The 25,911-nt window shown below is 47.8% G+C and overlaps 1 protein-coding gene across 1 annotated transcript; it reads left to right on the top strand.

Annotated features, from left to right (window-relative positions):
* The first annotated feature begins 2,172 nt into the window (after nt 1-2,172).
* On the top strand, nt 2,173-25,548 carry MTARC2 (mitochondrial amidoxime reducing component 2). The gene is made up of 7 exons (XM_035009590.1): nt 2,173-2,459; nt 8,816-8,989; nt 12,688-12,850; nt 13,652-13,792; nt 23,293-23,354; nt 23,448-23,519; nt 25,110-25,548. Exons 1-7 carry the CDS (start codon nt 2,173-2,175, stop codon nt 25,234-25,236), a joined length of 1,026 nt encoding a protein of 341 aa, XP_034865481.1. The 3' UTR covers nt 25,237-25,548.
* The last annotated feature ends 363 nt before the right edge of the window (nt 25,549-25,911 follow it).

Raw genomic sequence — 25,911 nt, 5'->3', positions numbered from 1 at the left:
CCACTGGTTATTTCCCCTGATTTCGGCCCAAACTACAGTGTCTGCTTCTCATCGACCCACCTTTGGGGTTACCCCTTCTCGGAGTGGTCAGTGTCGCCTTCCAACACCCAAGTCTGACCATGTCTCCTGCTGTTTAGAATTCTGATGTGTCTCCACATGAAGTTGAGACAAGGAGCATCTTGATTTGGCCCCCGCCCAGCTGTCCTGCCTCAACTCCTTCCACCTGCTGCATTGGCAGGTACCTGCTCGTAAAGCTCAACAGCTGCTGGTCACCACATCCTCAGGTCCCTTCCATTTCTCCGAGCATTGTGTGTGCCCTCCTCTGGCCCAGCATCCCCTCTTCTGCACCCTCGCCCAACCCTCCACATGTTCCAGGCTCAGCTCAAAAGCTCCCTCCTCTGAGGACACCACTGTCCTGAGATACAGCCGCTCTTCCATCTCTATTTCCACTGCATCTTGTCCATGCCTCCGCTCCGATGTCATTCTCCCGATCTCCCTAAGCTCCTGGATGGCAGGGCAGCTTCTTTGAAACTTTAAATGCCCAGAGCCAGTCTAGGGCAAAGCCTGGTGAATGATCAATAAATGTGTTTTGAAGGAACAAATATTTTAATAAGGAACATTTTCCCTGTCTGGCAGCTCCCATCTAGGGAGGAGGATGGACTTACAGACAACCTCCATCTGACAGCTGGCTCGTGCGGAGGGAGGGCTCTGACCCTCTTCAAGAGTCTGGGGAGGAAAAGGAGTCAGGTGCACTCCTCATTCACAACACCATGCTAGGAAAAGAAATTGAAGTCTTGGCCGCTGAGCATGATGAGAATGTGTGGTTACTGAAGAGGCGAATTCCACTGGTCTGGGCTTTCAAGCAGGGGCTCTTTGGGGTAAGGGGGGTTTCAGGTGGGTTTTGGCTTTCACTTTTCACAGGAGCTAGTGGAAGGGAGCTTGCCTCTCTGGCTCTTTCCTCCAGCCTCTTCCCACCCTGGATGGTGGCCCTCCAGAGGGTGACTGATTCCGATTTGGGAGGAGGCCCACTGGTTGCCTTCTTAAACGTTCCCAGAACAGTGCCCCAATTTAAGGAACGGTTTTTTTGGAAACAAACAAACTCAAACCTGAACTTGTCTAAGAAAATCCCCTGCTCACCCAAGAACCGGCGGGAATGGAGCTGGTAAAGATCAACAAAGCCGCACATTAGTTAAAGCAGTGAAAACAAATTTTATTCAGCAATTAGTGAATTAGGGGAAAGAGCTGAGCTCCAGTCCCATTTGTGCAGAGGTGACTGGGCCCGTTAAAGGGACAATGGCGTGCGGGTGGGGACCAAAAGCTTGGTCGGTAGGAACGTGGTCAGGCCCGCTGCGCCTGCTAGCTGGCACTGACTGAAGCTAGGATTCCGCCCTCCCGCAGAGAGGGGAGACAAGCCCTGTCCCTCTTCGAAGGAATGGCTCTCAGGTCCTTGAGAAAGACAATTCTGAGTTGCAGAAGATACATACACATCTCAAAGGGCCAGAGGAAGGATTTGTAATTGTGCGCCCTTCGGAGAGAGCATGCTCTAGGCGGAGGTCAGGGCTCCCTCCCCAGATGTTGGCCCGAGCAAGCCGTGCAGTGTCCAGCAGCAGCGAGCTCTCCCAGGCAGGTGTTTCACTGGAGGTGTGTGTGGGGTGGGGATGGGGGGCGGGATAGGGGACGGGGCTGGGGTCATCCCGGGCACCTGGCCAGAAGCCACGCTGGCCTCGGCTCTTCTCTCAGCGCAGACGTTTCCACCGAGCGGCTTATGGGCCCCAGATGGGGCAAGTCTCCGAGGGCAAGTAGTTCCTAAACGTTGTAACGCCTCCCGTCCTGCCGCCCAGGAGCCGCTGCCCGGCTCGGCCCGGAGCGCGCGATCCGGCCGCCGAGGGGCCGCGTCAGGGACCGTGGCGGCGCAGGAGGAGGGCGCTGGCGCGGGGCCGACGACCGACCCGGAGAGAGCGGGCGGTTTGGGGCGGCGGGCCCGGGCCCTCTCCGCCCCACGTCCGGTTACGGCGCGGCCGTGGGCCCTCCGCGCTCGGGCCGCAGGGAGGGCGGGACCCGCCCCGAGCCGCCGCGCCTCCTCCAGCGCGCCGCCAGGCTTAAGCGCCCCGCGCCCCCCGCCGCCCGCGCCCGCGCCCCCGCCCCGCCGGAGCCGCCCCCGCCCGCCCGGCCATGGGCGCCGCCGGCTCGTGGGCTCCGGGCAGCCTCGGCCTCCCCGCGCCGCGCCTCCCCGCGCCGTCCCGGCCCGCCTGGCTCGGGGCGGCCGCGCTGGGACTGGCCGCCGTGGCGCTGGGGACGGTGGCCTGGCGCCGCGCGCGCTCCAGGCGGCGCCGGCGGCTGCAGCAGGTGGGCACCGTGGCGCAGCTCTGGATCTACCCGGTCAAGTCGTGCAAGGGGGTGCCGGTGAGCGCGGCGGAGGGCACGGCCTTGGGGCTGCGCTGCGGCCACCTGCGGGACAGGTAGGGCCGGGCCGGGGCTGCGCGGGACCCGCCCGGGCCGGGGTGGGGCGGGGGCCGCTCGCGGGAAGGGGTCTAGAGGTTTGCCTCTTGCGTTTCCCGGCTTGTTGGTTGGACGCTGTGCCTTTGATCCTTTAGCTGGGGAGGTCGGTTCATGTCTGGTTCAGGTTTGGAAAGTTAGGTAGGGGTAGACCCTTGCCCCGCCCTAGACGAGAGGTTCCTCCTCTGTAGAAGGACGGGGTCTCACCTGGTTATCTTCAAGTCTCCTGCTAGTTCTAAACTTTCTGATTCTATCTTAGTCTACGGCACAATAGTCGATTTAAAATGCTGTGAGCACACGTGGGCAGACAGCGGCAACGCCGAAAGCGAGTCTCGTTCAAGGACACTGGCTTTGGTCTTGCTGGAGTTTGCTCCTCCCACGTCTGTCTCCAGTCCTGGAGCAGGTGCCTAGGAGACCCGGGGTGGTGGGGGCGGGGGGGAGACTTGATCCACTTTCATAAGTAGTGAGCGGGGTGAAGTCTTGTGTTGGGAAGAGGGGATACCTGGGGCACTGCAAATGTAATATTTGCCATTAAGAGAATAGTGTGTCCCCTCTCCCCAGAAGCAGAGTGGTCCTTAATGAAGAACTCTGGGGAAAGTCTCTACCCACATAAGGCCCGGCATATGGAAATTCCATTCACCTCCCTCAGAAAAGAAAAGGTGTCCTGTCCTTTAACTCATCCCAAAGGTCAGGCTACAGATACATACTCACTGACACAGAATTATGCAGCTGGATATTGGAAGGCTCACTTGATGGTGAAGAATGCAACATTCTAGAAAGAGTGAACAAGGAAGAACAGAATCTCCTTCTTTGGTTCATTAGGGTTAAGATGCCTTCCTATCTGGCTGGGGTGGTTTTGTTGTGGTTCTCTGTATACAGAGGGAGGGGACGTTTGCCAGGTGGTCATTCAAAGAATCTTCTAGCAGAGACTGCTGCCTTGAGTTCACTCCAGGACACATGTATTCACTCTTCTCAGCTGTCTTCTTTAAAAAATGTGGACTCTCACAGCTTTGGAAAACTTCAACTTGTTTTAGAGAAATGTTGTGTATGCAGACCATGTAACTCTTGGGGATTTTCCATCCTCCTCCGCTCCAGATACCTAATCCTGGACAGATTTTTGTGTTTTGTTTTTGCTTTTAGTAATCTCTACCCCCAACGTGGGGCTAGAACTCAGGACCCTGACATCAAGGTCACATACTCTACCACTTGAGCCAGCCAGGCGCCCCTAATCCCGGAGAGGTATTTATTTATTTATTTATTTATTTATTTATTTATTTATTTATTTATTTATTTATATATATATATACTTTATTCAGATTTTCTTGGTTTTCCCCTGATGTCCTTCTTTTTCTATCCTAAGATCCCAACCAGGATACATTTATGATTATATTTGGATGTTGTGACTCCTTGGGCTTCTCTAGACTATAATAGTTTCTCAAGCTTTTATTGTTTTTTGATGATCTTGAGAGTGTTGAGGAATCCTGAGTGGACATTTTGTAGAGTGTCCTTCAGTTTGGGTTTGTCTGATGTCTTCCTTATGGTTGACAGGCATTATGGATTTTTAGGAAGAAGAGCACAGAAGTAAAGTTCCATTCTTTTTATATCATATCAGGAATACACAACAACTAAAAAAAAAACTTTTTTAAGTTTTTATTTAAATTCCAGTTAGTAACATACAGTGCAATATTAGTTTCAGGCATACTATATAGTGATTCAACACTTCCATACAACACCCGGTGCTCATCATGACAAGTGCCCTCCTTAATCCCCATCACGTATTTAACCCATCCCCCCACACCCTCCCCCTTGTGACTGTCAGGTCTCTGTAGTTGAGAGTCGTTGTTTCTGAGAAACAAACTGAGGGTTCTAGAGGGGAGGGGGTGGGAGGATGGGTTAGCCTGGTGATGGGTATTAAAGAGGGCACGTACTGCATGGAGCACTGGGTGTTATACGCAAACAATGAATCATGGAACACTACATCAAAAAATTAATAGGAAAAAAATAAAATATTAGGATTTTTAGGGAAAAAAGAATTTAGAAAACAGATACTATGTATATAGAAAATTAAGATGTCATTTCAAATTAGATGTCATTAAAAAAAGGGGGTATAGTGATATGTTACCCATTTCTTAAAATATCGAGTTAGATCTCTATTTCAAAACTTCAGATGGATTAAAAGCCTAAATGTAAAAATAAAGCTATAAAATTAAAAAAAAAAAAAAGAGTCATTGTTTCTTGGGACGCCCGGGTGGCTCAGTCGGTTAGGTGTCTGCCTTCGGCTCAGGTCATGATCCCAGGGTCCTGGGATTGAGCCCCGCATCGGGGTCCCTGCTCTGTGGGGAGCCTGCTTCTCCCTTTCCCTCTGCCTGCCACTCCCCCTTCCTTTGCTCTCTCTCTCTGTGTCAAATGAATAAATAAATTCTTAAAAAAAAAGTCTTTCTTGATTTGTCTCTTTCCCTTTGCTCATTTGTTTTGTTTCTTAAATCCCACCTATGAGTGAAATCATGTGGAATTTGTCTTTCTCTGAATGACTTATTTCAGGAGAGAAGTGAGTGACCAGGAGGAACCGTAACATTTAATGAGCCACTGGAGAGATTTTTAAAACTTTTAATTTCCTGAGAGTCCTATCCCAGACCTGTGGAATCAGAATCACCCAGAGTGAAGCCACCCTTTGTAGTGTTAAAATCTCCCCAGGTGAATCTGCTGCTCTAATTAAAGGGTGGTATCTGGGGCCATTAACGAGAAGAGCATGTTTAGAGCTTATTCAAGTATGAAGGATTAGAAAAGCCTTCCTACTGCTGGGAAAACTTTAGGCACAGGGGTACTGGACACCCTCCAAAAACTGGGAGAAGCAAATTCTCATGGTGCACATCTAAAGAAAGTCACCTTGTGCTACTTCCTTCCCCACTTGAAGGACTGAAGTCATTTCTCAGAGAGATTTCCGGTTCTTATCTGTGTCTCTTCTGATCATCTGAATGACTATTTTCCCACGTCTCATTGTCACTACTTTGCTGTGATTATTGCTTTTGTGGAAAGAAAGGACTTGTCCTTTGCTTTTCTGCTTCCATGGGTATCTTAAAATAAATGGAACTGTATCCACTAACCCTTGTTTTGAACACTAAATGCTTGGGATGGGGTGGTGGGGCATGGAGATTGGGAGGAGGCAGGGCAAGGCAGTGGGATGAACACGGATTCAGTTCCTCATGTGCCTCGGACACTGAGCTGAATCCTGTCACATGCATGACCTTACACAAGCCTCAGCACCGTCCTGTGGGCTAGATGTTATCTCCACTCTGCAAGTAAAAAACAGCAGGATCAGAAAGGGTGAGTGTCTCACCCAAAGCAGTTATGTGCTGGAGGGTTGTGAACTCAGATATCTGTGGGTACAGCAGTCATGCACTTTTTATGAAGCCAGGGTGATTTAGAAGAGCGAGGATTGCACGGAGGATCAGGAGACCCGAGCACAGTCATCTAAACTTTCTGAGCCTCATTTTTTATCATTTACAAAAGAAAGGGCTTGGACCTGATGGTCTCAAAGACCCTATTTCATCTAGGTTTTATTTATTAAAGGATAATTGAAACTCGGAAGCAAGCTAGAAAGAACTCTGCTAAATGACTGCTATTCTCTCAACTTAATATTAATGAAACTACAAACAGCCTGGAATGCAGGAAAAGGCCCCTTGGATTTAATTCCATGTTGAACCATTCTTTGGAACCATTCTAAGAAGCTGGGCTCTTCCTCCATAAGGGCTCTGTCCTCAGATTTCTAGAACTATTTTGTTCAAAGCTCTTAATAAATTTGTGAATGTTTGGCTTGGGCACCCTGGACTTTGAGCTGGTTCAGAGTCTGCCTAGCAGAACACTGCATGGCCTGATTGGCCAGAAGGTGGGAGGGTTGGCTGCCCTCCTTGACCTTGTAAATCCTGCTCTCCTTAGTGGGTATCTATTTGACTCCATGGGTCCTAAATCTGCCCTAGCCCTTCCAAAGGCAGCCCTTGATGTTTTCTGCACAGACTGTGACCTCCTAGAGAAATGAGTTCTCTAAGTTTATCATCCTGAGCACATTACCCTCTGGCTGGCTGTGGCGGGGTCCCTGCTCCCCTCTCCCCTTTTCAGGCTCAGGCACTTCTGCTTCCCAGACCAATTTCTAAGTTTAAACATGAGGTTTTCCAGCTGTCCTGGGCTCTGCTCCCCCACCCCCATGATCACTCGGGGCACTGTTGTTCTTTTGGAGGATCTGAGCCCTGGCCTCTGTACTGATTCTCACACTGCACACTCCTGCTTTAGGAGTGAGAGAAGGTGTTAGTTTGGGGACAACTTGGTCGCGAAAAATCCATGCTCCAGACTTACTTTCTTTCAGATCTGGCAGAACAGAGATAATTATTCATTCACTGGGCATCATTTGTATGCAAGAGATGACATATGCCATGACCCCATTGGGCAGGGTAATGAGAGTGGTTGGGGTCTGTTATAGGCAGCAACTTTTTACCTTTTATTAGTGTCTCTGTCCTATCCCAGTGTTAGACCGCCTGCAAGCTGCCACTTGACTTTCCACTTCCAGCAGCAGCGAGCACACAACGTCCAGCTCCGCCCCCCGCCTCCGCCCTTCTCACCGTTAAGGCCCAGGGGTTAACCTCTACGCTATTAAACAGCAGACTGGAGCTCAGGGCGGGGCGCGTGAGCCCCAGCGAAGGGCTGAGGTGAAGGTGGATGGGGACAAGGAGACTCAGCCCAGAGAGGGACTCACGGTCAGAAATAACATGCAGATTTCTGTTGGGACATGTGTCTGGCTGGGTGCAGATCTCCGAGGGAGTCCCGTTGGGTGCTAGGGCATGTTGGAAGTTTAGGGTGTTGGCTTTGGGAGGATGAAGCAGAGCAGGGTCATCCGGAACTCTGTACCCAGGGATGAGGCTGAAAATAGGAACAGGGCCCAGCCCCGAGGGAATGGGGCGGTAACAAAGTTACAGGAATGCCCTAGGTCACAGAACCCCGTAGGCGAGCAGGCCAGACAACCCTGGGAGCCAAAGGTGGCTTGTCAGAGAGATGGGGACCTGCCACTGCCCAGCATCACTGGCTCTGGGGTGGGAAAAACCAAGACGATTCCCGAGACGCCTTTGTACTGTCATACCTCCGCCGCCATACCCTGACCCAACACACCTGCTGGTTAGCGGGCCCAGGTGCCAGCCAGAGTGCCGCTTGGTGGCAGGGACGGGACACCTCCCAGGGTCCGGTGAGGGCCAAGACGGAGCTGCCTGTCCTCTGGAATCAGACAGCCTCATCAGCTTAGGACAGGCGTTCCCACTTGGTTCCAGTCATAGTTGGCAACGTCTCCCCTAGAGGAGGCGCCCCTCCTTCTGGAAGGGTCTGCGGTCCATCCCTTCCATCCGCTCCCGTTTGGGAAGCCCGGGCTTTCGGCAGCTTCTCATAAGCCAATGCCTGCAGCCTTTGTCATGCGCTGCTCTTGTGTCCCGTCTCAGATGGTGGCATCGAAACTTACTTTCTCCAGGGGGAACAGCGCTTTTTAAATATCTTTTCGTCGTCAAATCGTCAAAAGCTACGCTCCGCTGTAGATAAAAGCGTAACCGACCTACCCCGGCCAGGCTCTTTCCCCTTCCCGGGAAAGCTCAGCCCTTCTCCCCCGAGATATGATGCAGCGTGACCGCTGAGCCTGGAACAGCGGGCTCTCTAGAAGTAAGCGGAGTTCTGATCTAACTCACGGTGTGTGGGCATCTTCGTTTTCTGAGTCAGAACATGCGCACGAAGAGGGGAGGCTGTGTGGGGGTCTCCTGATGTCAGACCTGCGAGCCCCAGCAGGTTAGACGGAGTGGAGGCCTGTTCGCATCCTCCGGCCTCCTGAACATCACAAGACCCTGTCCAGGGTTCTGGTGCACTTGGGCCGGGAGTTCGGGCCCCATCCTGTTCCACAGCAAAAAGACCTGGAAGACGTTTTGCTATGAGTTTAACAGGGGCGGGGAAATTTCTGACCACAACAAAGCCCCAGACTAAGCATCAGGATTCCCTAAGCAGCAAGGGAAGGTCCTTTAAACCAGCCTCATTTTCTGCATTTTCAGAACTGGGGATTTTCATACATTGGCCAGATGTTTTCTCCGAGGGCTGTTTCTTCCAAAGAAGCTGCTTTTAGGGGCACCAACTTTTGGATCCAAGGAATTTGACCAGATCGGGGTAATTGTCTAGAAAAATATTGTTGGATCCCGAGTCTGGGCAAGGGAGAGGGTTTGATGAAATAGGAAGCTAGAGGGAAGCCTTTGAGAGGGTGGAAGAGGCTTTTCTGAGCATGTTCGTATTTGTTCCTCGGCAGGTTTTGGCTGGTGATTAAGGAAGATGGACACATGGTCACCGCCCGGCAGGAGCCTCGCCTGGTGCTGGTGTCCATCACCTGTGAGGGAGACCGCCTGATCCTCAGGGCTCCGGGCATGGACCAGCTGGCTTTGCCAAGCAAGCTGCCTTTCTCAAACAAGCTCTGTGATTGCAGGTGCTCTGCTTGGGGCCCCTGGGGACCTGACGTGATTTTCCTGTAGGCTCCTCTCTGCACCTGTCTTGCTCCAGTGTGTATAGTAGGTGATGCATTTGGTAAAGGAAATATTTCAGAGAAGCCTGGCCAGGGCTGGGATCGATCCAGTGCTCGGGGGTGAGTGGGTGAGGCAGAGTACTGTTTTAAGGGTCCCTGGGATTTGTTTTACTCAGGTATGGTAAGGCATGCGGAGGGGCAAATGACCGTGATGAAGAAAGATGGACGTTTTCCATATTCGCGGGTCCCTGGGAGTGGGAGGCTTGGCGTGTCATGCGGGACCACACAGAGGAGCAGCAGGGGTGGGCTGGGGTAGGGTGCGGGGTTGGGGAGACGTGGAGGGGGGAGCGAAAGCCTTTTTTTTTTTTAAAGATTTTATTTGTTAGAGAGAGAGAGAGAACATGAGCAGTAGGGAGGGGCAGAGGGAAAGGGAGAAGCAGACTCCCTGCTGAGCCAAGCAGGGAGCCCGATGGAGGCTCAATCCCAGGACCCCAAGATGATGACCTGAGCAGAAGGCAAATGCTTAACTGACTGAACCACCCAGGTGCCCCTACAAGGGCCTTTATTGTGGTTTCCACAGGAAGTCCCAGGCAGGGCGGGGTAAACAGCTTCAGGGTTGGCTAGTTTGAGTAATTTCAGTGGGCTCTGGGGCGTAGAGGCTGTCTCTGGGTGCCTGGTACCTGGCCCTGGGCGATTAGGGCCGGGGACAGTGGCCTGGCGGGACAGAGCCCAGAGAGGAGGTGGTGGGGGGTGGGGGCTCTGGATTGGTGGTCGTGCTGTCGAAAGGTGAGTGGTTTCCTACCTGTAGGAATTGATTAGCCCTGGGAGGGGCAGTTCCTTCCACATCAGCAAAGCATCAAGAATACAGGAAACGCAAAAGCATGATTAATACCTATAGAGAGAGGGGATGCCAAGGGCCAATCTTTAGAGTTTGTCTCTGTTTATTCAGGTTGGATGGACTTCTGCTCAGCATCGGCAGCCCCCGAGCCAGGCAGACAAGGCAGTTAGTGGAGACTACCAGCCATATCTCAGGGTTGGGTGAGAAGGCCCCAGAACTTTTCAAGGTGACTGCAGCGTCTCAGGTCTCTGGCCCAAGGCAGATGTAGGAGATTCCCACCCCTGGCCTGGATATGCCTCAGTCCTGGGCTTCCTTTCAGTCTGTAGGACCCCTGCAGGGCTGTCAAATTCCATGGCTCCCCGGGGGTCTTGTCCTGTGCTACCGGGAAGTCCTAGAGGCCTGGGTACCTATCTTCGGGTGCTCTGGATCCCTCTGTAACACCTGAGCATTTTCAGCGTGTGGAGATTGGAGTTGTCCACCGGTCCCAAGCCTCAGAGGAAGGCCACAGATTGCTCCCTGTGCCATGATTGTATGCTTTTTCAAGCAGAATGTCTGAGCTGAAAACCGTCATTCAAGGTTCTGAAATTTCAAAAGCCTGAAATAATAATTCATCGAATATAATATTTTAGCTAATTATCTCCCCAAGCTCATGAGGTGGATATCATTAATTCTACTTCACACGAGGAAAACAGGACTCGTATCATGTCACGCAAGGCAGAGCTGGGATTTGAACCCTCCTGCCTCCCAGTGTTCGCTCTTAATGCCTATGCACAGGGAGAGGAAAAGCTTTGCTGTATATAATATTTATTCTTTGAGAACTTTCCAGCAAAACTGGATTTTCGTTGTAAAAATCCATTCAAAGGGGCGCCTGGGGGGCTTAGTCGGTTAAGTGTGGGACTCTTGGTTGCAGCTTGGGTCGTGGTCTCAGGGTGGTGTTGGGCTCTGTGCTCAGCGGGAGTTTGCTTCTCTCCCTCTCCCCCTGCCCCCCTCTCTCTCTCAAAATAAATCAATAGATCTTTAAAAAAAATCCATTCAAGGCTTTATGTCTTAAGTATTTTAAATTTTAAACAAAATTTTACTTTTTATGCTTAGTAATTATAGAAATTTATAACTCATTTTGTTGTGACCCGTTGTACACAAATAAAAATTGTCATGATAACTCAGTCCTGAAAAAATGTCTTCTCCTTTAGAGCCTTAAGAAACAGAAAATTTAATTGGTTAAAAAGTGATCGATAACCATAAAATTATGTAAGAGAAATAACGTGTACATCTGTATTCGAGAATAAAAAGAGGAATGACATAAAAATGTGGGCTATTAAAGTAGACCTTAACCAGATGTTTTATTTATTTTTATTTTTTTATTTTCTAAAGATTTTATTTATTTATTTGAGTGAGAGAGAGAACATGAGTAGGGGGAAGAGCAGAGGGAGAAGGAGAAGCAGACGCCCTGATGAGCGGGGAGCCTGATGTGGGGCTTGATCCCAGGACCCTGAGATCGTGACCTGAGCTGAAGTCAGATGCTTAACCCACTGAGCCATCCAGGCACCTCTTAACCATATATTTTATTTTATTTTTATTTATTTAGTTTTTTAAAGATTTTGTTAATTTGAGAGAGTGAGTGAGAGAGAGAGCAGGAGCATGGGGAGGAACAGAGGGAGAGGGAGAAGCAGACTCCCTGCTGGGCAGGGAGCCCGATGCGGGGCTCGATCCCAGGACCCCGGGATCATGACCTGAGCCGAAGGCAGACGCTCAACGACTGAGCCACCCAGGCGCCCCTTAACCATATATATATATATATTTTTTAAAGATTTTATTTATTTATTTGAGACAGAGAGAATGAGAGAGAGAGAGCACATGAGAGGGGGGAGGGTCAGAGGGAGAAGCAGGCTCCCTGCCAAGCAGAGAGCCCGATGTGGGACTTGATCCCGGGACTCCAGGATCATGACCTGAGCCAAAAGCAGTTGCTTAACCAACTGAGCCACCCAGGCGCCCCCTTAACCATATATTTTAAGAAATGAAGAGGAGCAGATGTCAAACCACCATGGCATTTAGATTCCATTGCATACTTAAAAAAGTATAATTTTATATATTTGTATATTAACATGCATAGTATGCTTTATAATTATATTTTAAATGTTAATATTTATAATTCCATGGAAATTATATCTTTTACAATAAGTTAAACTTATGATAAAAATAGTTTACATGTCAACTTGCAGTTCTGTGAGGGGTACATAGCTTTTAAACATTTTTTTAGCGGTATTCCAGCAGAAAGACTGCTGTGTTATCTGACTGACTCTGTGCCCACCTTGTGGGTAACTACCATGTTACACTGTCCAGTTTCAACTGCAGACACAAGGTCAGGGGAGTTCAGTGGTTTGTATAAGGTCACAGTCCTTATAGAGAATGGTGGAGTTCCACTTTGAACCAGTTCTGCCAGACTCCAAGCTTAGGCTGCATCGACCACACCACAGTCCCTGTCCCCTTTGAAAAGTATCGTGAATCCTTGCTACTCTAAGTGTGGTCTGCAGACCAGCAGTTTAGGCATCCTGAAGCTTGTCAGGCAGGCAGAATCTCAGGCTCCAACCAGACCTTCTGAAGCAGAGTCTGCATTCGCAGGCATGTTAGGGTTTGAGAGGCTCTTCCCTGGAACGTTCTACTGCCTCCCCTTCTGTTTCTGTCCAGCTTTGGCCCTTGGCCCGAAGACCACTTCCTGGCGCTCTGGGATAGTCAGGTCCCAGCGGTCTAGTTGTCCCATCTTTGTCCCGTCTCTCAGCATGTTGAGGCAGGGCAGTAACTTGGCGCTCTCTTGTGACCCTTCCAGGCTCTTTGGTATGGACATCAAGGGCAGGGACTGTGGCGACCAGGCAGCTCAGTGGTTCACCAGCTTCTTGAAAACAGACGCTTTCAAGCTGGTTCAGTTTGAGAAGCACATGAAGGGAAGACCATCGAGGGAAATTTTCTCTACTTCAGTACCGAATTACCAGGTGCGCTTCCAGAGAGCTGCCCTTCGCTTCTGCCAATCACCCCTCTGTGTCCAGCTTCCTTCTTGACCCACAAAGGGGGTCCCCAGTTAGGAGAGTGTAGGAACAGCCCAGGTGAGGGGTCTGAGGGCGCGTCCTGGGCAGGTGTCGGGGCTGAGAGGGAAGTGGCTCCCTCTTGTATAAGGTCACAGTCCTTATAGAGAATGGTGGAGTTCCACTTTGAACCAGTTCTGCCAGACTCCAAGCTTAGGCTGCATCGACCACACCACAGTCCCTGTCCCCTTTGAAAAGTGTCGTGAATCCTTGCTACTCTAAGTGTGCTACACCTCCTTGAACCACAAGCTGTTTGAATGCAGGGATTTTCACACTGCTGTTTGCCCACCTAGAACGGTGCCTGGTACAGAGTAGGTGCTTCATACATAGAGTGAATGGGTGCCATGTGGGGAAATGGGGACCAGAGCATAGCTGATCAGCCGCAGGTCCTTCCCCTGTGTGATGATGATGTTGTGGGAAGGGGGTCAGGGCTGGGCGCTGGCGTGAGGACCAGGGAGAGTCCTGGAAGTTGATGTTGGCCCTCAGCCCTTGCCGCTGTCTTTTCCGAGTGGCGGGGGAGCCCCTGCGAGGCCCAGCGGCGGGAACTGGTCCGGCCCTGACTCGGCCGGATGCAAGACCACCGTGTCCCCTCCCCTGCCCGAAGACCACTGGCCCTCCCTACACAACCCCTCTGGCCTTCGCTTCGCTTTCAGCTGGGCTAGGGCATTTCACGGGGCAGGGAGGCCTGAGGGTGCCATGTCCCTGGCGCAGGTGGCCTACCCAGACTGCTGCCCGATCATGATCCTCTCGGAAGCCTCCCTGGCGGATCTGAATACCAGGCTGGAGAAGAAAGTGAAAATGGACCAGTTCAGACCCAATATCGTGGTGACAGGCTGCGATGCTTTCGAGGAGGTAAGAGGCTCACCGCTTTTGTGCATGAAGCTCAGATGTGCTGTTCAAGACGCCCACAGGATGGTTGTCCCTTTACCCAGCCCCAGCTCAGACCCTCCACGGTCAGCTGTGAGGGAGACTGTCCTCCCCCAAGAGTCACCTGAACCTGGGAGAGCCGGCCACGTACTGCTGCCCCTGTCACCCTGGCCTCAGGAGGGCGCCGCTCACCCGTTCATGTGTGGGCCCCAAAGCAAGCAGTCAGAACTCCAAACTAGATCGAGTCAGGAACTAGGTGAGAATGTATCCTTATGGCTCAGAGGTAACTAAAGGGAAATGAAGATGAAGAGAACAGCCAGGAGTGCTCAAGGATTGGAGACTCCTGGAAGGCCCAGATGCTAAAGTGGAGGCCAAGAGGAAACAGGAGATCTGCCTGTGAACGGGGCCCTGGAGAGGGTCCACGCTGTGGCCGAGTTCAGTCCCGGAGGACCCACGTGCTCTCCTGTGTGGCTGATGGCGGGAATTTCTACCCTCTCCAGCCACAGCCCCTCATAGCCCTAACAGGACACCCACATCAAAACCCAGTTGTCCTGCGATCTGTACAGAAATACGTAACTGTGTGTTGCTTTGTGCTAAGAAACATCGAGAGTCCTGTTAAACATTGGGGGTGGGCTAAACTTTATGAGCCTGGAAGTGACCAAGGCAAATCCATTCACTGTGTGTTTACTGGGCACCAGACACAGAACTAATGTATTACTTCATACAGATTAATTCTGTTTGATCCCGATGACAACCCTATGAAGTCTGTATTACTGTCTCCTTTTGATAAGGAAATTGAAGCTGGGGGGCCTTACGCACTTGTTGGACATGGGATTGGCAGTTCTGGGATTAGAACCTCAGACTTGCACCTCTGGCTCCTGAGGGAGTGAGGGCATGCTTCCAATCTAGAAATCCCAAGTAGCTAACTCTGAGGGGAGAGGCTCTCCATTCTTTGCTCCCTTGGGTGGCCACCTTTCCTTTGGCATGAGTAAAATGTGCCCTTATTTGCTGATAAGTGCCATCCTTTAGAATAAACCTTTGCGGGGGCACCTGGGTGGCTCAGTCAGTTAAGCATCAGACTCTTGGTTTCAGCTCAGGTCGTGGCCTTGGGGTCGTGGAATTGAGCCCAGAGTGCCGGTGTCTATGGAGGAGGCCGCACAGGAAGGGGCCCCGACGTTCTCGGGCAGTCAGCACCTTGAGGGAAGAGACTTGATTTTTCTCCCCAGGAATAAATCCCAGGTTTGGTGGGACTCAAAGTTAATACAGTGTCGGGGGGGCCTCCTTCAGAAAAGACAATAACACAGCTGCAGGGCCTAGAAGGGGTCAGGTGCCAGAGAGGGGACTAGCCTGCCCGTCCCCCCTGCCCCCCCCACCCCTGTGGTCTACTGGTGTGCATAAGCGTGGAATCCTTAGACGCTTGCTAAACACAAATAAAATCAGTGCTCAATGTTGTTGATGCAAGTGACTGAGATTTGGATTAGAAATTAGTCCATAAAGCAAAAACACCTTCACAGGAATCCTGTAATTGCTCCACTATTTTCTGAGAAATTTTCTTTTAGGGAATACATTTTTTCTTGATTTGTCTCCACTGAAGGTCCTAATTTTAGTAAGATTTTGAGCCAAGAGGAATAAGAAGAAAAGCTACTCCTTAGCCAGATTCCTGTCGAAAGAATTTTTGCTTTCCTGGAATTTGCCAACTAAGAGTTTTTGCTCTCCTGTAACTTGTCAAAGTAAACCTAAGGCTAATGTGAGCCTAATCATGTTCTCTTAGGCAATTTGAGTGGGTGGAGTCTTTTTTTGTTTTGTTTTGTTTTTTAATTAAAAAAATGTTCAGTCACCTTGAGCTCTCTGTTTTAATTCCTGCATCATGATGGGCTTACTGAAATAGTAACGTAAGTAAGGCAGAATACTCTTATTTTTCCTCTGGTTGTATACATTTAAAAAATGTATGTATAAGTCCTCTTAAGTATGTATGTATGTATAAGTCCTATAAAATGTATGTATAAGTCCTATAAAAAATGTATAAGTCCTCTGGTTGTATACATTTAAAAAAAAATCCTTCGTGTAAAATGATGCTCATGTTGCCGATTTATCTTCCTTGATATTAGGAAGGCCAATAGTTAGGGGCCTGATGCATTAACCTGTCTACCCAGGCACTGTTGTACAACTATAACCTTTTCAATTAGTGGGACTCTATTAAATATTGATGTAAAATGCTAATGTACGTAAATATTTAATAGACCAACTAATAATAAAAAAATAGCGAATCTAAGCATGGTGCAAAGAGTCCGGCCATTTTTTTTATTGCAAAAATATAGAGCAATAGTAGAATGCATTGTGCAACATTTGCTCTTCATGACCCAGTACTTGGTACTTTTTCCATGTAACTCAGAATGTTAAGCAAGTTTTAAAAGGTGGCTTCCCTTGGGCCAGTGTAATGTGTGTGAGTTCGGGGAATACAGAGCAATGGAGTTTAAAAATAATACAGTTGACCAATGCTTCTTGTCTGTGTCCTTGGCCATTGCAGGAGTCAGGGATCAGGTGTTTCCCGAACTTTGCTCACTTTCCTGGTACGCAGGACTTAACTTTTTTTTTTTTTTTTGGAATATCTTGTTTGTATCATTTCTCACTCTGCAGTATGAAAGAACTGTGGAGAAGCTTGCAGAAAACCTTGGGTGTGTTATCTGTCACTCAGGAAGTGATTCTTCAAGAAACTTCTAAAGAGGGTAGATCTTAAAGCCAGGCAGCTGTGGTTGGACTCCCAGGCCCCTCACTCTCTGTGTGCACTGGGTCCTCTCAGTCTTATCCTTTGCAGCTGTTGAGAAAGAAGGTTTTTGCAAACCATTATGACCAAACTCGCAGTCCCCCAAATCGGAGTGGGGTCGAGTTCGGATTTTACTTGGGTGCATACATGCGTGCATTGGAAGTCTCTGTCCTGGAATAAGAACATCATCTCTGCCCGGGCTTCAGGGATTTCTGAAGAAGCAATGCCAACGACAGCATATAAAACAGTAACAAAGTAACAGTAACAGCCAAAGCTCCCAGTTGTCAAATGTGCATTATGTCCCAGGCACTGTGCCAGGCATTTTGGTACAGCATCTGACTTCATCCTTCTCCTTACCCTTTCCAAACTGCAGGTCATAACCCATTATTGGGTTAGAATTTCAGTTGTATGGGTCCTGACCAGCACTACAAAAATAAAAAACAAAAAAAGCAAACTAGAATAAAAGGTATGTAGATAAGAGTTATGTACATAAAAGGTATGTAGTAAGATGAAGACTTGTTCTGTCGGCTCCTGGGGCTACAGCAGTCCTCGGCATCCTCCGTGCTCAGTGAAGTCACCATCTGTCACCATATGGCATCATGACCATCTTTTTTTTTTTTTTAACGATTTTATTTATTTGCGAGAGAGAGAGAAAGAGTATGAGTAGGGGGGAGAGGCAGAGGCAGAGGGAGAAGCAGACTCCCCACTGAGCAGGGAGCCTGATGTGGGGCTCGATCCCAGGACCCTGGGGTCTTGACCTGAGCAGAAGACAGATGCTTAACCAACTGAACCACCCAGGCGTCCCTAAAAGTAATTTTTTAAAGTACCACTTCCTTTCTGTAAAGAAAAACTTGAAGGAATAAAAATCCTTCCCCATCCTACCGTCAAAAAGTAGCCTATGATAACATTTTGTTGTGTTTCCAATATTATTTATGTGATATTGTACGAGTAGTATTGAATTCCCCCATTTTCACTTAATGGTAGATGGCACACAGCTCTGTCTTTACAAATTCTTCATTAGCATAGTTTTTTTTTTTTTTAAGATTTTATTTATTTATTTGACAGAGAGAATGAGAGAGAGAGCACATGAGAGGGGGGAGGGTCAGAGGGAGAAGCAGACTCCCTGCCGAGCAGGGAGCCCGATGCGGGACTCGATCCTGGGACTCCAGGATCATGACCTGAGCCGAAGGCAGTCGCTCAACCAACCGAGCCACCCAGGCGCCCCAGTTTTTGTGGTTCCATATTAGTCCATCTTTGAACTCTGCCGTAACTTACTTAGCCATTCCCTTAGAACTGAGTGTGTAGGCTGTTTTCCATTTTCCCTTACATAAATAATGAACAGCTTTGTAAAACAGTCTTTATCTACATTTCTCAACTTATTCTTAAATGCAAAGTCAGAATTTTACGGGCTTTTCATATATATTGCCAAATGGATTTGCAGAAACCTCGTACCAATTTATGTTCCCACATGTTGAGCAGAAACGCGCCTTTTGTCTTGTACCCCGGCCAGCACTGATGCCTATAATCTTTACTAAATCCGGTAAGTGCAAAGTCCTGTCTCCTGTAAATTGGTAATTCTTAGTGCAAGGAATCTTGTGTTAGTCAGTCTGTGAAGGAAGTTTGGCCTTGAGGCAGAGTTTTACTTCAGCTAAGGAAACTTAATTCCAGTGTATAAACTGCAAGTTTATACACTGGCCAAGGTTCTAAAACACTCATGCTTACAACAGACGTTTATTGAGAGTTTGCTGGGTCCTAATCTCTGAGATAGATGCTAAACTTACAGAAATGAATTCACTGTGTCTGCCTGCAAGGGTCTGAGGATGAAGCAGGATTGAGGGCTCAGTAGCTGGAGGGTTGAGGGACGTAACCTCACTCATGGGAGCCCAGAGAAAGGAACGCTTAGCACAGGGTATGTGTGTGTTTGTGGGAAGAATGCCACAGGGTTTCTTGAAACGGAGAGCATTTAAATTTTGGAATAGGGATTAAAGAATATTGTTTTGCCTGTATATCTTAAAAACAGAAAAACAATTTTTGGCTTTGAGATAGTTGAACTGTGTGGTGTAATGGGAAATACATATTTGGCACTTGTCCTCTATTACAGCCCCTAAAACCCTTGGAATTTCCTGACTGATGGGATGGAAGTACTTTCTATTATTAACAGAATCCTATCAATCATACCTGAGTTATGCTAATGAGGTGAGTGGTAGGGTTGGGGGGTAGGTAGCTTCAGGTTGGAAGTAGGTCACCAGCAAAACCAAGCCTTGACTGGAAATTTGGAACTTTCAGGCACACCGCCCACCCCACCCAGGCCTCCAGGGAGGGGAGAGGGGCTGGAGGTTGAATTCAATTGCAAATAGACAGTGATGTGATCATTGTGCCTAAGTAATAATACCTCCATAAAAACCCTTAAAAGGCTGGTTTTGGAGTGCTCCCTGGTTGGTGAAGACGTCGAGGTGCTGGGAGGTGGGACCATGGCTTGGAAGCTCTGTGTTCCTTCCCTCATACCTTGTCCCCTGAATCTCTTCCATCTGACTGCTCCTGAGTTGTATCCTTTATAATGAACTGGTCATAGTAAAGCACTTTCCCGAGTTCTGTGAGCTCTCCTGGCAGAATATCCAACCTGAGGAGGGGGTCCTGGGAATCCTCGATTTATAGCTGGTTGACCAGAAGTACGGGAGAGCTGTACACTTGGCATTTGAAGTGAGGGGGGGGGGGAAGTCTGTGGGACCGAGCCCTTAACCCAACATAGGGTGTCTGTAACTCCAGGTGGTTAGTGTCAGAAAGGGGTGAAATCACAGGACCTCTCTTGGTGTCAGGGAATTGCAGAATTGGTGTTGGAAACACACCATGTGTTTGGGTGTTGGAAAGAATCTGAGAAACTTCCTAGATCAAAATGATTTTAAAAATGTGTTGTTGGGATGATAATGCTTCTGATAAAAAAAAAACAACAACACAGAAAAGGAAAACAAATAAAATTTATAAAAATACTGTTTAAACTTGAGGAGCCTTCCAAATATATTGCTATAAATATATACTCATAGCTGTATATACAGGTTGTTTTTTTTTTTATATAAACAGACTTATTCTCCATATAGTGTGTATATATATGTGTGTGTGTGTGTGTGTGTGTTTTCTTCACTCAGCAACATCTTGAACATTATTCAGTTAATAAATAAAGACTCACATCCTCCTTTCTGCTGCCCAAACAGTAATCACTCTCCAAATGGGCCACATGTAGTTAGCCAGCCCATAGTTCATGGCTTCCCAAGCTCACGGTAATCTTGTGGCCTCATTGATACCAAGGATTTCTAAACAACAAACTTGTTTATTTACTTATTCGTCCTCTCAATTTATCCCAACATGGCTTAAATAATCATTGAACGTGTGACATAATCTATTAAACTTAGGAGTAGCAATTAGAGAATCCAGAGCAGGGTACGGGGAGGCACGGATCTTGGGGCTGAGGTTCAGGACGTCGAAAGGCTCCAAGGATGGCAGGAGACCCTGGCCCAAGGTGCAGGTGCCCAGAAGCTCTGTAGCTGTTGGTTGGGTAGGACTGCTGATCCAGTCTGTGTTCTTCAGGATAATTCCTTTGATAGCCCATGGCAACAGCAGAGAGCTCCGGGTTTTGCCTTCTGTCTTACCCTCAGATGTCTTCTTGTCCATCTGTGGTGCATGGGTGTTCAGGAGTGCACCTTGGCCTCCCTTCTCACCTGGTGCCCCCCCCGCCACGTTCGTGTATATATTATTATATGTATATAATATATATAATATGAAATATATGTATGCACACATATACAACATATATAGAATATATATACAAAGATGGAATAGATGTATTCTATTCTCTCTCTTTAAATATATGTGTACAGACTATATTTGTGGTGTGTGTGTGTGTGTATACAGAGAGAGAGGGAAAGGGAGGGGGAGAGAGAGAGACTTGAGAGGGGAGAATCTCCTATCATACATTTAATTCATTGCTTGGTAGGTGCCTGTCTGGACTCTAGTGAAGGTCTCAAAGACGCAAACACCCTCATCTGCACTGTTCTGTGTGCTCCACAATAATTGCCCCAGACTCTTAATTAATTAATTAATTAATTAATTAATTAATTTTTCCCCAGACCCTTAATTTATGTCTTTCTTTGGATGCTACTTGTCCTGGGAAACCATGTAATCTTAATTTAGTGTTTGCCAATGTAAATGGCAAATTCATAGTAATTTCCTAGGCTGATTCCACAGAGCTGAGCCCATTGTGTACCGTGATCTCTCCTTTCTCACTGCCTTTCTTTCTTCCTTTCCTTTCTTCTTGCACCTTAAAAACTCCCTGGTTTTACCCCTTCACCTGGATTTTGCCAGACTGCAGAGAGGCTGCTCGCCAGCAGGGGGAGCAGTCAGCTCCTCTAGCTGTTTTCTGTGTTTAGGGAAGGCACTGGAACCTTGCGTGTGTCTGGTAGAACCTAATGGAAAATTGAATTTCATGCATTTTTAATTAAAATGAACTTTTAATAACTTAAGGTATTTTATTATCTTCCTCTAATAACCGAATTAATAATTACATTTAAACGTAATTCGCGTAGTGTTTTTTACTGCAAATAATGCTCTGCGCCAAAATGCCAACCGTGATCAGATTAGGGTGAGTGACGTTATTATATAAAGTGATTAATATTTTTGGAGGTCGTTAGAGCTGCAATTTGGGGAGCTTCAGACAGTTTCTGTGAATGCAGACAATTTGTTACTCTAAACTGGGTACTGCCGTTCTCCAAGAGCGGAAGAGCAGATTACCTCTGTTTTATTAAGCTAGGACACCTAATGGAACTTTTCAGACTTTCCTGCTTCATGCCACGGTCACAAGGCAGAGTTTCCACAGATCTGTGGCTTTGAAATGTGAAATTGATGATCATTTGTGCAAAGCCATTGAAACGCAGGTAGTTGGAGAGCTCTGGGGCGCGGATGGGCTCGCATTCCTGTGGCCGCAGCGCCCTCGTGTGGCAAAATGCGTCCAGCCTTTGCCACGGCCCCCAGGCCAAGGCTGCACGTGACCCATCACTTCCCCCTGCGGGATCCCTACTACTGGTCACACTCGGGGGAGGTCCCATTCCGCCGGCTGAGCCACCTGCTCCGGTTGTGTTGCATATTTTTGCCGTTTGCACAGGGCTTGTAGTAAGTCCTGGCTGGGATATAGAAATTCCGTTACATGGGGGTCCTTGCCTTTTACAAGGGCAACATAGTCCGTCCAACAACCAGTTTGGAACACAGATTTTTCCACACAGCAGCAGTTTCATAAATGGTGGTTGGGAACCCAGCGCGTCCACAGAGACCTTTACCGCGGCTGTGCTCCTATTCCGAAGGAGATTTGTGAGCTGGGAAGACCCAGTTAGGGACTGGAGTATCTTTCCTGTGTTGGCTTAATCACCCCTGTAGGCCCTGGGGGTTCGTGTACCCCTGGGAGAGAAGCAGGTCATCAGAGGTGGAAGGAGAAACATTATGTGTTAGCCACCTCCCCCCACCCCTCCGCTCTGTCCTGCCTCTCCTGTCCCCGGGGGTGGGGGTGGGGGTGTCAATAGATGCCTCATTTCCTCCCTTATGGACTGCCTTCTCCCCAAAACCCTTAGACCCGCCCCAAACCTCATGTGGGTTGAGATCAGGAAACAATTTTTCAAGGGACACTTTTATTGCATCTGATTATAGGTACTTTGTTGGTTTCTGGAGCCTGGAGTGAGGCCCCTTCCCTACTACCTCTCACCTCTCCCCCTGAGGCCTGGACGGGGGTTGTCCTGGGAAATGCAGATCCCACAGAGGGCTTCCCTATTAGCAAGAGAGTCCTATAACATACCCTCCTTACATATGTATGTGCATGTCTGTGTACATAGGTATATGAATATGTATATCTAGGCAGATGTAATGTAATCTATATGATCTCCATATGTGTGTGTGTATGTATATATATGTGTGTGTGTAGACAGATAAATAGAGACAGAGATAGATTTAAAAGCTGGGTGGTTAGAAGTCCTGCCTTCAGAATCTGAAGTTTTCAAACCTAGCTCCTATGACCCTGAGAAAATTCTGTAGTCTCTCCAGGTCTTGGTTTCTTTGTGCAAAATGGGGATCGTAATAGTACCTTCTTCAGGGTTGTGAGGATTCATTGAAGCCCCAAGGTGGGCGTTGGCAGTGCCCGCCGTTTGAGGGTGGGAACCCAAAGCACCACCAGGAGCTGCGGAATGCCAGCCCCCCCACCTCCCGCCCAGGGCAGGCTGCCAATCTGTGGAGGTGGGAGTGTTGAATGTGTATCTCCTACCTGACTTCCCGTGGGTGATGCCCCATTCATCAAAGAACTGTCAGATTTTAACTTGGCTTCCGTTGTAGCTTAGCTATAAGAACGCAGTGGGCTTGTCTTGCAAGCTAGACATTTTTCATTATATATCAGTAAATTGGCCGTAAGTTTGCCATAAGAATCATACATTAACTACGGCGAAATGCCCGGCAGAGAAGGTCTGTTCTTGCTTTGCTGACAGAGTCGGGTTTCTGAGACAGTGAGTTAAGAGGTGGGTGGATCCTGGACTCACCCATGTGCCGTCTCCCTTTGTGTCCCTTTGGGAGATGCTTCCTGGGGTCTGACTGTCCTTTCTTCTGCTAGCCTCATAGTGAGGACCAGCCAAAGAGTAACCTGCTTTCAAGACTAATGAAGCCTTGATTCAAAAGATAACTTTTCCTTTCCTCCTAGGATACTTGGGATGAACTCCTAATTGGCAACGTAGAAATGAAAAAGGTTTTGTCTTGCTCCAGGTAAGGATTCTCTGAGAGTCAACCTCTGGGGTGGGGGGGGGGGGTGTTCGTTGGTCCCTAACCACCACCTAATCTTTGGTTCTTGAATGGCAGGTGCATTTTGACCACTGTAGACCCAGATACTGGAGTGATAGACAGGAAGGAGCCACTGGAAACCCTGGAGAGGTAAACAGCAATGTGTCCACTGTGTTTTTAATACTATCCCCATCCCAGAGCTACCTGTGGGGGTAGGTGCCCCGTCCGAGCACCTTTCACTCTGCCTTCTGGTTGGCATGTGTCTGTGGGTAAGTTGCTTCCTCTTTTTTTAAGGATGGATCTACGAGTGCTTTTTTTTTTTTAAATTCTTTTTTTTTTTTAAAGATTTTATTTATTTATTTGAGAGAGAGAGAATGAAAGACAGAGAGCATGAGAGGGAGGAGGGTCAGAGGAAGAAGCAGACCCCCTGCTGAGCAGGGAGCCCGATGCGGGACTCGATCCCAGGACTCCAGGATCATGACCTGAGCCGAAGGCAGTCGCTTAACCAACTGAGCCACCCAGGCGCCCTACGAGTGCTTTTGACAGATTTTTTATTGCCTAATACTGTGTTTTGAAGTTTTCATATCTCACATCAATTTTTAATAACATTCACGTGTGTATGTCCACATTAAGACCTCAAATACTGTAATTATTTTTACTGCACCTCAGATTTCCTTATTAGACTCAACATCAAGGATTATGAGACTAATTGAAGTTGCATAATGAAATATTAGAAAAATGGAAATGTAACCAGTTGTCACGAGTTTATTTATTCCGGAGCTTCCTTTGGGCCCAGGTGTTTTGCTTTGTTGCTAGCTGACTTTAGTTATCAATAGAGAATGTGTTTTTAAAACTTACGTCAACATTTTTGGGAGATATATTCTATTTTCTTTTCTTTTTCTCTGTTTTGTTATTTGTTTCCAATGGTTTTGAGTTTTAGAGAAGAGGTTATTTCTTGAAGCTGTTGGATATGCAAATCTGTTTTGTTTTTTGATTTTTGAGATGCAGTGAAGTTAATTTTTTTCTCTTTAGACAGGCCTTTTGAAAAACATTAGCTTCATCAGTAGTCCAGCCCCATGCCAGTCATATCTGTATCTTCATTTTTGTTCACCAAGAGCCTCAGCTTTGGGCTTGTAAACCTGGGGGGAGGGGGGAAGCGTATTACTTTCATGCATTGGGCAGAAGGTTTGGAGGGGTGCCTGGGTGGCTTAATGGGTGAAGCATGTGACTCGATTTCAGCTCAGGTCATGATCTCAGCGTCCTGGGATTGAGTCCTGCATCGGGCTCTGCGCTCAGCCTGTCTCTCAAATAAATAAATGAATTGACTAAAAAAAAAGGAACTTGGCGAGTTCAGGCAGTTCCGTTTTGAGATTGTGTGAGCATTTGTTTCAGGGGGTTGGGAAGTTAGGGGTATACGTGCAAACATATACCACTTACTATTTTTTTTAAACATACCACTTATTTTCATTATTTTTTAAAGTTTTTATTTATTTTTATTTTTTGAGTAACACAGTTTTTCAAACTGAAGCCATGGAAAATTGTTCAGACTCTCAGGATGCTCCTAGAAAAACCGGGATTATGTGTCGTTTGCCTACTTGCGCACAGACTCCTCCGTCCACGTTGTAGAAGAGGCTTCCTATTTATGATAGGTCATCTGAGAATGAAAACTTGAATTCTCTTGAGAGCCCTTAAGTTCTTATTTCCCTTTTGTACCTGATTATGAATTTTTGCTTCTTTCAGCTACCGCCTGTGTGATCCTTCTGAGAAGGCAATATACAAGTCGTCCCCACTTTTTGGGATCTATTGTTCAGTGGAGAAGATCGGCAGCCTGAAAATTGGTGACCCGGTGTATCAGCTGGTTCAGTGACGTGGTACGTGGTTCGGCGAAGGGCTGGCTTTGCTGCTGGAATGCATTGCTTAAAGACCACTGCCGCGTCTTCTTGCGTTGAGATGTGTTTATGTTTTGCTGCTTTAACTCTTCGGAGGATGAGCGGTTTGTATTCTGCTCTTTGGAGTTGGAAAATGCCTTTTATTTTTCTTCCTTCCACAATCTGATCTATTTCACCTAGGCTTCCTCTCCCACTTCCCATTCAGTTATAAAAGGCTGATGCAGGAGCCCCAGCAAAAGACAGGTAGATGTTCTCAGTTCATTAAGAAATAAGGAAATGAAGGCGAGCAGGTCTCAAGAGTTCTATATTGATTTTTTCTGTCTGTGATAGAAAAGTGAGGGGAGGGGCGCCTGGGTGGCTCAGTCGTTAAGCGTCTGCCTTCAGCTCAGGTCATGATCCCAGGGTCCTGGGATCGAGTCCCACATCGGGCTCCCTGCTCAGCAGGAAGCCTGCCTCTCCCTCTCCCACTCCCCCTGCTTGTGTTCCTGCTCTAGCTATCTCTCTCTCTGTCAAATAAATAAATAAAAATCTTTAAAAAAAAAAAAAAAGAAAGAAAAGTGAGGGGAAATGTTTAAATTATTCAAAATCAACTTGAGAAAAACATTAAATACTTTTTATAAAACTTATTTTTAAAATATGATATAAAGTTTAAG

Source organism: Mirounga leonina, unplaced genomic scaffold, assembly GCF_011800145.1.
Source record: "Mirounga leonina isolate KUSES-001 unplaced genomic scaffold, KU_Mleo_1.0 Mir_154, whole genome shotgun sequence".
In the NCBI taxonomy this organism is placed as follows: domain Eukaryota; kingdom Metazoa; phylum Chordata; class Mammalia; order Carnivora; family Phocidae; genus Mirounga; species Mirounga leonina.
The sequence above is the reverse complement of the archived record's forward strand: the minus strand, read 5'-3'. Positions and strand labels throughout refer to the sequence as shown.